Below are 14214 nucleotides of genomic sequence, written 5' to 3' on the forward strand. Positions count from 1 at the left end.
CTCTTTCTTGCTTCTATCAGCCATGTACAGCCAAGCCTACTAAACCACACAGCACAGCTTCAGAAATGCCTTTCCCTGGCACACAAGGTCCTCTGTGGCCCAGGCTAACCCCGACTAGCCCAGGCTAGCCCAGAACCTGCTATGTAGCTGAGGATGAGCTGGAATTCCTGGTCCTTTGAATGATTCATGTGCTCTCTACTCCTCCCAGCTAGAATCTTCTTTTCTGACCCACAGACCCCCTCATCAATGTTGTCCCCATGCTCCAGGTCCTGATTGGTCTCCAGGCTGTCCCAGCCTTTCTCCCCAGCACTAGGGTTAGACTCTAGAGCTTTGTTCTCAGTAGTAAATGCTCCACTCTACCCAGCACCAGTCCAGACGCACGGCTTTGTCTGTCCCTAAGTCTGTAGATGCAGTTGTAACTTGGATCAAGCGTTGTGTGATTAAATCCTGTCTGTACCCTTTTAGGTTTGTGCTATGCTGCCTCATTTTGTGTTTTAGAGCGAGCAGCACCAACTCACTTCCTTAGCTCCCTGCCAGCCAAGCTCGGCCTTTCTGCAGCCAAAGCAGACATAGCTGGCATATGCAGCCGTGTCAGAACCCATGCATCTCCCAGAGTCCACACCTAGCTTTCCCTTTGTTTGTTTGGAGTTTTGATGGTTGCTTTATTATTTATTTTTTAGATTTTCAACAAAAAGTCTCCCCATATTAGCTCAGGCTAGCCTTAATTTTTTTCTCTGCTCTCAAGTTTAATAACTCTGTGGAAATAAAGAGCAACACATAGAACACCATAGACAAGTAGAAGTAATTATGATAGCAATTATAATAATCAATATGCATACACTATGATAATTTTATTGTTAACATATATAAATGTCATATATAATATGTAATATATATCCTGTTAACTGTACAAAAGGTTATATTAATATGCATACACAATGATAATTTTAATTAGCCTTAAATTTTTGATCCCTCTGCCTCAGTCTTCCAACTGCTAAAAGTTCAGGGCTAGCACACCCTAAAAGGTGAGAGGAAGATACTAGGTGCTCTTTAACTCCCTGCCTTACTCCTCTGAGATAGGATCTCTCACTGAACCTGAAGCTAGGCAGTGATCCTTTAGTGTCCCTAACAGTGCAGGAGTTATGAACCTACACATATGTGTGCATTTCTATTACATGTGTGAAGTTTGTATGCGGTTTGTATGCACGCATGGAGGCATCATGCATGTGATAAACGTGTGTGTGCATGCATTTAAGTCTCCAGGTTGACCTCAGGGGTCTTCCACAATTGTCCTTTACCTTACTCATTGACTTAGGATCTCTCGTTGAATCCAGAGCTCACCAATATTGCTGCTAGTCTTGTTAGGCAGCTTGCTCTGGTGACCTGGTCTCCAGTCCCTGAGTACTGGCATTCCAGATGGCTGCCATGCCTACTGGTGTTTCCATAGGTTCTGGGGACCAAGACGCTGAGTCTCATACTTGCATAGCAAGCCCTTTACCCATCAAAGCACCTCCCTCGTCTTCTGTTGGGCTTTACTCTAACTAGTCCTTTTCTTTGTAAATCCCCCTCTAAGGTGCTGATAGCAGTGCAGTGCGTTCAGAAATTACCTACTCTGGAGACAGAGTCTCACTATACTGTCCATGCCTATTCCAAACTCCTCAGCTCCTGCCTCAGCTCCATGTAGTTGTGTGACAACAACAGTGACAACCATACCAGCCCGAATCTTAGTCATTAAATTTTGTTTTTTTAAAGAGGTATTTATTTATATGAATACTCTGTCACTGTCTTTAGAAGAGGGCATCAGATCCATAGCCATTACAGATGTTTCTATGTGGTTGCTGGGAATTGAACTCAGGACCTCTGGAAGAGCAGTCAGTGCTTTTAACGGCTGAGCCATCTCTCCAGCCTAGTCATTAAGTTTTTATGGGCAGATCTTATCCCTGGAATATCTTATGTCTACATGCAGACACATTCGCAGTGACCGGATGCAACCCAGGCTCTCATGGGTGCTATGCGGGGCTCTACCAATTAGCCATGATCCCAGGAGCTCTACCAGTGAGCTAACTCATCCCCAGCCCCAATTATTGTTTGATCCTGAAGTCTGTGATGTTCATCATAGGAACCAGCCTATATCTCAGTCTTGTGCCTCATTATATAATTAACAAAATGCTCTGCCTTCTGTGATGAATTATCACCCGGAGAGACTGTCTGGTTTACATCCCCTACTTCGGCCTCACGTAGCCCAGGCTGGCCTCAGATTCATTATACAGCCAAAGATGGTCATAAACTCCAAATCTGCCTTTCTCCACCTCGACAGCGCTGGAATTCAGACTCTTCATTAGACCTGGTTTTTGAGATGCTGGCACTAGAACGTTTGGCGTCTGTAAGACCAGCACCATATACTTTAGCCACACCTCTAGCCCAGTCTTCGTGAACCCCAGTGTACCAAGAGCCAGCCAACTTCCTGACTCATCTGCACATGAGGAGAGGGGTTTTGATTTCCTTTCTAGACCCAGTGTAAAAGCACTTGCCTGTCACCGAGTAGTCTAGGAGACTGAGGCAAAATTGTGAGTTCCAGCCTGACCTAGGGCTGTATAACAGGGAACATCAATGTCAGTCGGTTTCTTGTCTTAATTTCAGTGGCGTCCAGCTGCCTCTTTATAAACCTCAGGGAACACAGTTGCATCTGGTTAAGGTCTACAGGCTTTTCCTGTCCAGGAGGCTCAATCACATGCTATTTTGTAGCTTGCACCAGGGGCTCGGTATTCTGCCTAGTGGTCTTGTTTCCTCTTTAAAAACATTCATATGGGGCTGAGGAGTTGGCTCAGTGGGTGAGGGGGCTCTCTGCCAAGCCTGACTCCCTGAATTCAATTCCATGGACCCATATGGTGGAAGAAGAAAACTGATTCCTACAAATTGATCTCTGATCTCCACACATGTGCTGAAGCATGTTTGAACCCACTCTCCAAGATAAAGGAATGTTTGTAACATTTATTATTTGTGTATGTGTATGTATGGGCACACACCTGCCACAGGGATTGAATTTAGGGTGACAAGCTTGGCAGCAACTTTAACCCATTGCTTCCGATGCTGTTGCTGCTTCCTCCTCCTCCTCCTCCTCCTCTTCTTCTTCCTCTCCCTCTTCTTCTCCTTCTGTTTTACTTTTTACTATTTGTGAATTTCACATCATATACCCCAAACCCACTCAACTCCCCACCCCTTCATAACTTCCCTCTTCCCTTGCAATTCCCCAGAAGAAAACAAAAATTACAAAAATAAATTTTAAGATATAAAACAAACAAAAATCTTGTCATGGAAGCTGTAGTATCCCAGTGCGTCCCACAGTGTACCCCTCTGTCCACACATTTTGCAAATGTTCATTGTGATGAGTCACTGGTCTGGATGTTTAGCCTGACTCTCTTGGGTGTTGTTGCTGCCCTGTGTCTTGGAGATCCTGCAGCTTTGGATCTTTAGGACTGGCCCTTTCACATGCTCTAGTAGTTCATGGATGAGGTAGATGTTGGGGTGGGCCAACTCAAAACCCTGGATCTGGGCCTGGGAGGTAGCTGAGTTGGTCAGCCCACCAGCTCTCCCACACCAATACCAATAGGATGAGCTCCTCAGCACTGTGAGGCTGTGCCTCACCCACTGTCTTAGCCAGCAAGGTGTGGGGCTGGCTTTCTGGCTCTTGTGACCTAGGGGCCAACTCACTCACACCTTCACCATGAGGGTCAGTTTTACTGTGCTGCCCAGGCACAGTGCAGGGCCAGCTCTCCTGAGTGCCCCAGCCAGTGAGGGGCAGAGCCAGCTCTGCACAACCCTTGGATATCAACAAAGTCCCATTTGGAAATCCAGATCAGGGATATCTGCATGGCCATTAGTGGTGACATAGGCCATTGACATCAGCACAGACTCCTGCTACCACATAGCCATAGACCCAGATATGGCCTTCAGTGGCAGCACAAGCCTAGACTTCACCATGGCCTCAAGTGGCAGTGCAAGCTACTCACATCCTGATGCCCCCCTTCTCTTTCTTCCTCCTCCTCCTTTTCTCTTTCTTTCTTTCTTTCTCTTTTTTTTTTTTTTTTTGAAAGAGTCTATTTAGAACCAGGTACATGCCTTTAGTCCCAGGAGGCAAAGGCCGCTGGATTTCTGAGTTCAAGGCCAGCCTGGTCTACAGAGATAGTTTTCCAGGACAGCCAAGGCTACAACATTCAGAGAGATCTGCCTGACTCATCCTCCTGAGTGTTAAGATTAACATGTGCCCCACAGACAGCCTTTTGTTCTGTGTCTTTTTATTTATTGTCCCAAGAACATCTTACTCTAAAAGTGAGCTCACTCTTAAATGCTGTGTGTAGTGTATATGTATGTGTGGGTGCGAGTGACTACCATGTGCATATGATAGAAGGCCTGAAGAGGGTGCTGGATCCTCTGGAGCTGGAGTCACAGGCCACCATGGGTCCTTTTGCTAGAGCAAGTAAGTGCTCTTAACTACTAAGCCATCTCTCTCCTACCCAATGATTATACTGCCAGCTGTCTGTGGGTTTGTTGCTGTTTGTTTTTAAAGACTTACTTCTATTATTGTTAATCATGCATATGGTTGTGCAGGTGCCCACAGAGTCCAGAAGAGAGGGCATCTGATCCCTGGAGCTGGCTTCACAGGTGGTGAGTGTAGGTCCTGGGAATTAAACCCTGGCCTACCAGAGGAGCAAGACATGCTCTTTGCCAATGAGCTATCTCTCTATCCCTGTTTGGATTGTTTTCTTTCTGTGCTGAACCTAGGATGCTATATACACTAGGCAAGTGCATACCACTCAGCTGTATTTCCAACCATTATTTCATCTTTCTAGTCTCAGGAATGGGTGACTAGAATGGGCGAACCTAAATTGTTCCCAGCCTCCTGCCTTATGAAACACCCTTTCTGATGACTGGAGAGATGGCTTAGCAGTTAAGAGCACTTAGTGCTCTTTCAGAGGATCTGGGGTGCAGTTCTCAGCATCCACATAGTGGCTCACAGTTGTCTATAACTCCATTTCTAGGAGATCTGTTAGTCTCTCTTGGCCTCTACAGGCAAGAAGCATAAACATGATACACATACATACATACAAAAAAAAAATCTTGGGCTGGCAAGATGGCTCAGCGGTTAAGAGCACCCACTGCTCTTCTGAAGGTCCTGAGTTCAAATCCCAGCAACCACATGGTGGCTCACAACCATCCATAATGAGATCTGATGCCCTCTTCTGGAATATCTGAAGACAGCTACAGTTTACTTACATATAATAAATAAATAAATAAATCTAAAAAAAGATATATATAAAAAAATAAATCTTTTTTAAAAATTCAAAGCATCTTAATTGGCACAAAACTTCGTGTGTGTAAACAGTGGAGTAGGACTATCCTTATCCTAATTCTCCCAAGGAGAAAGTTCTCGCTTACACAGTAGAAGCACAGAGTGAAGGTGCCCTGCACCAGGCTTTGGTTCTGTCCCTAGCAAGCATGTGATTGCAGCACTAGGGAGGCTGAGGCTATTGGACTGAGAGTCTCACTTTAGCGTAGCTACAAAGAAAGCCAAGGCCAGAGGAGAGAGGAGCTTACCTGTCTTGACCAGGGCACCCAAGCTCAGCCTTCCAGTTGTTCTATCTTCTTTGGGCAGTGGCTTTACACTGGTTATAATCTTCCCATCTCAGGTATTGAGCAAAGATGTCTATGGGAATCTTTGTCTGTCACAACTGAGGTGGGCTGGAGGTTGGCAGGGCTCCACATATGTGTATCAGGATAGCACCCCGCCTTGAAAAAGGCTTTCCCATGAAACATCAGCAGTGCTGTTAGCCGTTCGAGGAGTTCCCACTTGAGTGAAGATTAAAATTTTGTCTACTATATCACCCAACACTCTGGGTTTATTTGTTGCTGCCATTTCTCCTCTTTTCTTCTATATGTTTCCATGTGTGAGTTCATGCATGTGTGTATCGTGTGACACCATTTCTTTGGAGATAACAAGAAATATATACTCCCTCCAGATAAGGAACAGGTGACAGACCAAAATAAGGATGCCACCAACATCCAACTTTGTAAATCAATGAGTTTTATTGGGGTTACTCAAAGGAGTAAGGTTACTCACAGAAGCAGAAATAACTCAAGAGACAGCTGCATCATGAAATGCCCACCCCAGCCGGGCAGTGGTGGCACACACCTTTAATCCCAGCACTCAGGAGGCAAAGGCAGGTGGATTTCTGAGTTTGAGGCCAGCCTGGTCTACAGAGTGAGTTCCAGGACAGCCAGGGCTACACAGAGAAACCCTGTCTCCAAAAACCAAAAAAAAAAAAAAAAAAAAAAAAAAAAAAAAAAAGGCAGGGCTTCTCTATGTAGCCCTGGCTGTCCTGGAGCTCACTATGTAGACTAGGCTGGCCTGGAACCCAGAGATCCTCTTGCCTCTGAATCCCAAGTGCAGGGATTAAAGGCATGTGTCACCATGCCTAGCTCATGGTCTTTAATTTACTAGATTTGTGTGTGCCTGGGTGCATGTATATGCACTATGTGGGTTGCAGGAGCTCCTGGAATTCAGAAGAGGACATGAGAAGCCCTGGAACTGGAGGTACAGGTGCTCTGTAAGCTGCCATGTAGGTGCTAGGTACCAAAACCATGTCTTTTGTAAGAGCAGAAAATGCTCTTAACTGCTGAGCATCTTCCTAGCCCCTCCTTTAGTCTGAGATTATCTCTTAGCTGTCCTTACTACTTATATAAGTTTGGGGAAGGAAGAACCTCGAGAATCTGATCAGTTTCAGGGACTTCCTGAAGCCTTTGAGTTGCTTACTTCCAGAAAGATGAAATGTTTCACTTTCTCTTAAAACAGTTTCTTTTCTTTCATTTTAAAAACCTTTCATTGTTATACATTTTTAGTGTCAGCCTGATGGTTACTCTTGGTTGCCAACTTGGCTACATCTTTAATCAACTAAAACCCAAGTGACTTGAGTACACCTGTGAGGAACTTTTTTTTCCTAATTAAATCACTTTAAGTGACTTCCCACTTTAAAAAACAAAAACAAAACAAACAAAACCCAAGGTTTTGTTTGACCTAGAGGCCACTTCCCAGTTGGGTCTGGGCTAGCAGAGATGAAATATAGACTTTAAAAGATATTAACTCAGGAATACTGGAGGGGGTTTGTTTTGTTAGCTATGGGGAGGATTAGAAATGCCCAGCCATTGGCCAGTCAAGGCATATATCAAAATTAGCCTGTGTGTGTATGTCTTTCATTCTCTAATCCAGAGGGTTCTGACTGGTGGCTGGAAGAGCAACCCGCTGGGAGCCAAAGTGGTTTAACTAATTCACCACTGCACAGAGCTTCTGATGGCTGCTTATATAAAGGACGTAGAAGAAGGAAGCTCTTATTCTTTACCTGCTTGCTCTTGTTCACTGTCAAATCCATTCCTTCACCTGGCATTAGAGCCTACTTCTTCAGGAATCTAATGTTTACTGAAGACCAACCGAGACCAACAACTACTGGATTCTTAGACCTTTTTGTTTGTTTGTTTTTTCTGAGACAGGGTTTCTCTGTATAGCCCTGGCTGTCCTGGAACTCATTTTGTAGACCAGGCTGTCCTCAAACTCAGAAATCCGCCTGTCTCTGCCTCCCGAGTGCTGGGATTAAAGGTGTGTGCCACCATACCTGGCCTCTTAGACCTTTCATTGGCTGACAAACATTGTTGGTCTAGTTGGACCACAGCCTGTAAGGCATTCTAAGAAATCCCATTTTTTCCTCTAGATAACCCAAATATAAACAGGGTCTCACTATCCTGGAACTCCTCATGTAGATCAGGCTGGCCTTGAATTGAAAACATAAGAGATCTGCCTATCTCTCTGCTTCTTGAGTGCTGGGATTAAAGGTGTGTACCACCATGTCAGGCTAGAACACTTTATTGATTAATCTCTCTTTTAACATTCTGTGCTTTAAAAAACTTTCTTCCAAGATGCAAGGTTGTAATCTGCTACCCAACAGCATTCAGGCGCAGGAGTATGTGTGGGTGTTCAAATGGAGGGCGGAGGGCACCACTGGCTGTCAGTCCCCACGCATGCTTTTCAGTGGCGTGGAGCTCACTGACTTGGTGAGCTGGCCATCAAGCCTTAAGAACCCTCCTCTCTTCACTTTTCCGGGACTGACATCACATTCAGATCCGCTTATTCGCAAGGCAAGGGATTTACCCACTGAGACTTCCCTCACACCCCTTTTTTTCATGTTGGAGATAAATCCAGGCCTTGAGCATGCCAGGCAAGCTCTCTACCACCGAGTCAAGCTCCAGCCCAATGCCTTCTTGTCACTCTCTAATTTGTGTCCCCACCCCCTCCACTTCCTGTGAACTGGTGCACCAGCTGTGTGGGCGAGAGGCTAGAACCAGGCCCATGTTCTGGCCGGGTGTGTCACCAGAAAGCCACTGTGAACTTCCTTTTTCAGTTGAAGAAATTCTTTCTGGCCTTGATTCTGCCTGTTTCAGAGTTCAGGGTCTTCTGGGAGCTGGGGAATGATGGGAAGTACAACCAAGTCTTCTAGGTCCCTTCGCACAAGCATTCTTCCTGTAATCTGGAAACTCAAGTCTTCACAGAAGTGGCAATGGGGTATGAGTGAAGCTCCCCTGCCAGCTGAGGTGTGCTTCTGTGCCCTCTGGCCTGAATGTCTTTCAGTGCTTGTGGGGTTCTTGGGACTGGGAACAGCTGTGTTTCCTTCTGCTGAAGCTCACACTTGTGACATGGGAAGCCTGACCAGGGACACTCACAGCTGGGTGCTGCATCTCCAGGTGCAGGTGGGGCAACCCTATTCCTTGGAGCCACCACGTATGTGTTCATCTGTCACCAGGAAGAATGCTTTAGTTGCTTGGGATGTTGCATCTCTGTAGAATTGCCGGGTAACCAGGTGCATCCACCAGATGTGGGCACCCTCTTTTGTTTCTGCAATTCCCTGTCTCATCTTGTTTTGTGGTGTGGAGATGGAACTTCTGGTCTCAATTATGCCTTCTACATGTCCAACCCCTCGGTGGGGTATTCTGAGACTGTCCTACAGCTGGGCCACAGATAGAGCCTGTATGGTAGACTTCAGGCAGGTGCTCTGTTGGTGAGCTACATATGTTTTCACTTTTTTTTTTTAACTTTTAAAAGCATCTTAAGAACAATTACATTTTTTTTTTACGTGTACTGGTATTTTGCCTGCATGTATATCTGTGCAACATGTCTGTATCTGGTGTCCTCAGAAGCCAGAAGAGGGTGTCAGATTCCCTGAAACTGGAGTTACAGGTGGTTGTGAGCCCAAATTGCCTTGTGGATTCTGGAAACTAGTGCTCTTAACTATTTGAGATTATTTCTCAACCTCTTACTTTTATGTTAACAGCTCTCACAAGGCTGCATAGGCTGGCCTCAAATGTTCCATCTTCCTGCCTTGGGCTGCAGAGTGGTCCAGGCCTTCCTTCTACTAGGTTTTGTGGTGCATGTCCCATGCCCCTCATTTTGAGGGCCTCTCCTCAGAAAATAATGGTCACAGAAGCCTCTTTCTCCCTTCTCTCTTTTCCACAGTTAGAGCAACTACAGGGCCCGTCTAAAGCATGACTCTGTTTATTGAGGTTCTGATATTATAGGTAAGACAAAGGTAGACACTTGTCTGTTTCTACATGTATAATTCTGGATTTTGCATATTAGAAGTATGGGGAATGGGCTCAGAAGGTGGAGTCACTTTGTCCATATAACTCAGCAGAGCTGGAATGAAGGCTCCAAGCTTTGAGCCTTTCTCCATCCCCAACTCTATAGGTTTTGGGGTGGCAAAACTTAAGGTGTGGTGGTACACCCCTGTAATCTCAGTGCTAGGAGGTGGTCACCATCAACTTCAGAGGTGGTTTGGAACCAACCCTGCCTCTAAAACTTTGTCTCAAAAAAACCCAAAAAACAAAACCAAAAAAAAAAAAAAAAAACAAAACAAAAAAAACCCACATCGTTTTGAGCTGGGACTTGCTCTATAGCTCAGTTCTAAGCAATCTATCTGCCTCAGCCTGCAAAGCAGCTGTGTCTACAGGGCCACTCTATCCATCTTGGACATTTTTGAAGAAGACAATAGGCTATTAAACAATTGGTAAAGCGAAAGTGGTTACTATAAAGGAACTAATTAACATATTCATCATCTCTCTCGCAGTTATTTATATTCCCTAGTGGAAAAAGCAGTTAGAATCTCATTTAGAAAAGAATCCTGACTCAATAAACAAAAATATTTGAACACAAGAGCCACTTTCCCCTAACCTAGGTGCCAGTAGAATGACTGCATTTAACTTTTGACATTTGGTTCTCCGTGCGTCTTCTTTTTCCCATTAATTGATATTTTTAAAAAACTGCTTTAGAATATTATCTTGATGATTAATTTCTGAGCTCGAAGCACTCACTCCCATCGGGGCTATTTCTGTTTCACCTTCTCCGGCAGCAGCTGACCTATCTCTTGGGGAAACTGAGGCCCGGAGCGGCGGGGAGCTCTGGGGATAAACGCCGCTGACCTTTGCTTATCGTCCTCTCATTAAATGTCTGCTTGCCAGAGACCTTTTCACTGCCTGAGTGGCCGAGATAGCGGCGCGGCCAGGCTGTGACCTTTCCGGGGCTCCGACTAGAATCGTACCAGCCGATTCCTCTCAACCCTCTTGGACCAAGAGAACGCGCCTGTGAAGTCATCGAATTCCGAGTGCGGCCTCTGCCGCTGACGTCACAGAAGGGCAGCACTGAGTCGCTGCGTTCCTTAGGGGACATGAGCGCCAGAGGCAAGAGAGTGGCCCAGCAAGGAGGAAGTCTTGAGGTTTTCACCGGTACGTAGGACCGAACTACAATTCCCGACGCCCCGTGGACCTGTGCAAGAGAGCGCGACAAACTTTTGGACGAGATTGATCTCTCGTTAGTCCAACCAGAGAGCCGATTTTGGAGCAGCATCCCACCCCCTTGTAATTCTCAGGGCTGCTTCCTCGCGCGAGTGACGGGCTTCGCTTGCCTTTTAGGGTTTAGCTTTCTCTGACGGACGTCCGAACTGAGGAATCGGAGCTCGGTGAAGTCGAGAGGGTACTGAAAAGCGTGGATGGTAGCCAATAGCATGCTGGAAGCTCCCAGCGCCGTCCAATCGCTGCCCTGGAGGTCCGCCCTGGCGTGTGACGTAGTAGGGTGGGTAGCAACAGTTGCCCCGGTGAGGGAAACGGAGGCGCCATAGCCACGGTAGTCGTGGCGACCAAGCAACCCAGCAACGCCAGTCAACAACAACAACTGCGGCCGCCCCCCACCCCCACGCCCCCGGCCCGGCCTGGGGACCCCGGCGCGCTCGGTCCCCTCTGCACAGCGCCCACGCACCTCCTCAAAGCCTTCCGCGGACACAAGTGCGGAGAAGCCGAGGTAACCGGGGCAGCGCCCGGCAAGCTGGGCGCGCCGGGGCGGGCGGCCGGGCCCGCGCAGCGCCTGTCGCTTGAGTACAGTCCTGAGGGAAGGGGCGGGCGGTCAAAATGGCGGCGGCGAGTGTCGGGACTGTGGGGGAGGGGGCCGGGGTTCGGCCGGGGCGACACCACCCGCCCCCGGACCCGCAGCCCGGCCCCCGCGAGGGGCGGGTGCTCGCAGGCCGCGGGCGAGTGGAGGTCGGGCGGCTGGGGCGGGGGGCGCTTTTATGTGTCGGGAGGTGCGGGGAGGCGGGTCTGCGGAGGCTGGACCAATGACAGCGCGCGGAGGCGGGGCGATACTGGGAGGTGGGCGGGGTCTGGCGTCTCTCCGCCCTCGGAGTCGGGTGCGGCCGGCGACACTGGGACTGTCCGGGTGTTCCGGATGAGGAGCAGCAGTTTGGGGTGCATACCTGCCTGAGAATTAGAACCCGGATGTGCAACTATTCCATCTAGGACCTTTGTTTTTCTTTCTATAAAATGGGAAGAATTGTGGCCATCTCCTTCAGTATAGTTAACTCTAAAATTCCTTCAAAGAATTTCCCTAGGGCTCATCCTTGAATCTTACACCACACCGGTCTACTGTTTCTCAATGAGACTTGATAACTTGTTTGTGTTGATTGCAAAGTGACCCTCACTCTTAAACCCCAGAGGATGTGAAGAGATGACCAAGTTTCAATAAGATTGGCTTTAATTTGGGGGATTTAGTTGTCAGAAGTTGAATCTCCTCCTGGAGAGATGTGATCTTTGGCCAGAGATGTAGAGGATCCCAAATTGTTCTCTGGTGTGCTGTCTCATCCCTAGGTTGGTGCCGGTATCGGGCACTTGTTTCTGGTGATTGGGGGTTTCTCCATAGCAATTAAGGTCTCCACCTGTGGAAACAGCAAGCCAGTGGAGCTGTCTAAGATTCCTCAAGCCACATCTCGTGGCCTGCCATATGTCAGTCAGGCCAGTATCAAGAGGGTCACATGTCATAAGGTGGTACAGGTCCCATGTGCCAGGAGCCGGTGTAGCATCAGAGGCAAGGAGAGACATTTGTTAGTGCAGGACCTTCGTGTGTGTGTGGGGGGGGGGGGGGGGGGGGGGGGGGGGGGGCCGGGAGCCCCTCCACCCCGGGCGGTTTTTTTTTTTTTTTTTTTTTTTTTTTTAAAGATTTATTTATTATATGTAAGTACACTGTAGCTGTCTCCAGACACACCAGAAGAGGGCGCCAGATCTCGTTGCGGATGGTTGTGAGCCACCATGTGGTTGCTGGGATTTGAACTCTGGACCTTCGGAAGAGCAGTCGGGTGCTCTTACCCACTGAGCCATCTCACCAGCCCAGCCATGGCAGTTCTTATTGGCTGCATGGGCAGCCAGGTCCTTGCACGTGGCACTGGCATACACTGCAGCCCTCTTAAGGGGGTCGACTTTTCCATTGGAAATTAAGCAAGGAAGCAAGGACTCCCAGTTGTAGGGACTTTTCCTACACCCGTCAAAGGGTCTTCAAGTTTAAGGCTATGAGGATTAACTTTGAGGAAGATGCTGGCTGGAGTTAGCTAGGTTGCTTTTTTTAAAAAGCCTCCACCTCCTATCAGGGAAGGCCGACTTGGAGCAGAAAGTGATGGCATTGATTCTCTGGCTGCTTTGGCCTCGTCCTTTCCAGTAATTGTCACAGTTGAAGGGCCCAGAAGGGTCATTTGGCTGGGGAAGATTGGCACAGCCTGAGCTTTTTATAATTCTACCTGTGTGTTCTTGAGTGAATCCAGTCACTGGGGGAGGGAGGGGTGTCCATATGCTCTCATCTAGAGGCACAAATCGTTTTAACTTCACGTTACTGTGTGTATCTCCCAAAATATGTCACATACTAAACATCAAGTACACAATGGTGTTCAAATGATGTCAGCTGCCGTTAAGATGACTGTCACTTCCTGTCCAGTTGTCGGAATTAGCTGTTGGTTGTGTTTTATCATTTTGTCAGAGAGACGCCTGTTGCTGTGAGCTGACAGGAGGAAGCTCTAGTAAGGAGTTCAGCTCTCTTGTTTTCCGGGAATTGAACCTAAGACGCCCCCAGACTAAGCACAGGCTCTGCTCTGAGCTATTCACCCAGCCCTCAGTATACTTTTTACATGTAAAGCGTCTACATTTATTTCCTTATTTCATGTGTCTGTGTCTACATGAGCACACGTGGGTTGCACAGCATTCTTGTGGAGCGGGGGACAGCTAGTGGGGGTCGGCTCTGTCCTTGCAGCACTCAGCCCGTGGGTCTGAGCGTGTTTACTCAGTAGCAGCTTCCCTTTCCATGCTAACTTACCTTAGTAGCCCGTTTACTTTTTATTTTGACACATGGCCCTGCTAAGTTGTCCAGGGAGGCCTTAAACGTGTGAGCTTCTTTGGGTTCCTAAGTAGCTAGGATGACGGGTCTGTGCCACCAAGCCTGACATAGAGTTGTACTTTCTGTGGAGAAGTGTTGCCCGCTCTGCTTGCAACACTGAGTGACCTTTGTTCCTGGGAGTAGCCAGAAAGAAAAGTGCTGTCTGGGAAGAGGTCTTGACTCAGCTGCCAGCTCTGTAGGTCTGAGGCAGAGCTATGGAGAAGGTGGGAAGGGGAATTCTCGAACCAGGACTCACCTTCTTCCTTGACAGCCCTGAACTAGAGAGGGTCTCTTATGTGTGGGTCCTGTTGTGCAGGGATGACGGTCCAGCACCTGGCTGCAGCCTCCTCTGGAGTCTCAGTCGTCAGAGAATTCCCACTGGGCTTCCTTCCATAGTTGCTAGTACTGTCTTCATTCAGCTGCATACCTATGCC

At 47.7% G+C, this 14214-nt stretch overlaps 2 protein-coding genes across 4 annotated transcripts in view; one reads left to right on the plus strand and one right to left on the minus strand.

The window, feature by feature from the left end:
* Positions 1 to 7905: 7905 nt before the first annotated feature.
* Positions 7906 to 11631, minus strand: LOC110299972. Its single transcript, XM_021169958.2, has 2 exons — positions 11351 to 11631; positions 7906 to 11147 (listed from the first exon to the last, which is right to left on the minus strand). The coding sequence occupies exon 2, from the start codon at positions 10940 to 10942 to the stop codon at positions 10457 to 10459; it is 486 nt and encodes a 161-aa protein (XP_021025617.1). The 5' UTR covers positions 10943 to 11147; positions 11351 to 11631; the 3' UTR covers positions 7906 to 10456.
* Rfx1 (regulatory factor X1) overlaps positions 11142 to 14214 on the plus strand; it is a 29809-nt gene continuing 26736 nt past the window's right edge. Inside the window, exon 1 of one of the 3 annotated variants that reach the window (XM_029480556.1) lies at positions 11142 to 11392. The gene's annotated coding sequence lies outside the window, so the exon portion shown is untranslated. The remainder of the gene's footprint in view (positions 11393 to 14214) is intronic. The other 2 variants (XM_021169956.2, XM_029480557.1) reach the window with 2 other exon arrangements.

This window comes from Mus caroli, chromosome 8, assembly GCF_900094665.2.
Source record: "Mus caroli chromosome 8, CAROLI_EIJ_v1.1, whole genome shotgun sequence".
In the NCBI taxonomy this organism is placed as follows: Eukaryota; Metazoa; Chordata; class Mammalia; order Rodentia; family Muridae; genus Mus; species Mus caroli.

Coding starts and splice junctions, on each gene's coding strand:
- LOC110299972 (XM_021169958.2), bottom strand. CDS start 10,942: ATGCTGCTCCAAAATCGGCTCTCTGGTTGGACTAACGAGAGATCAATC.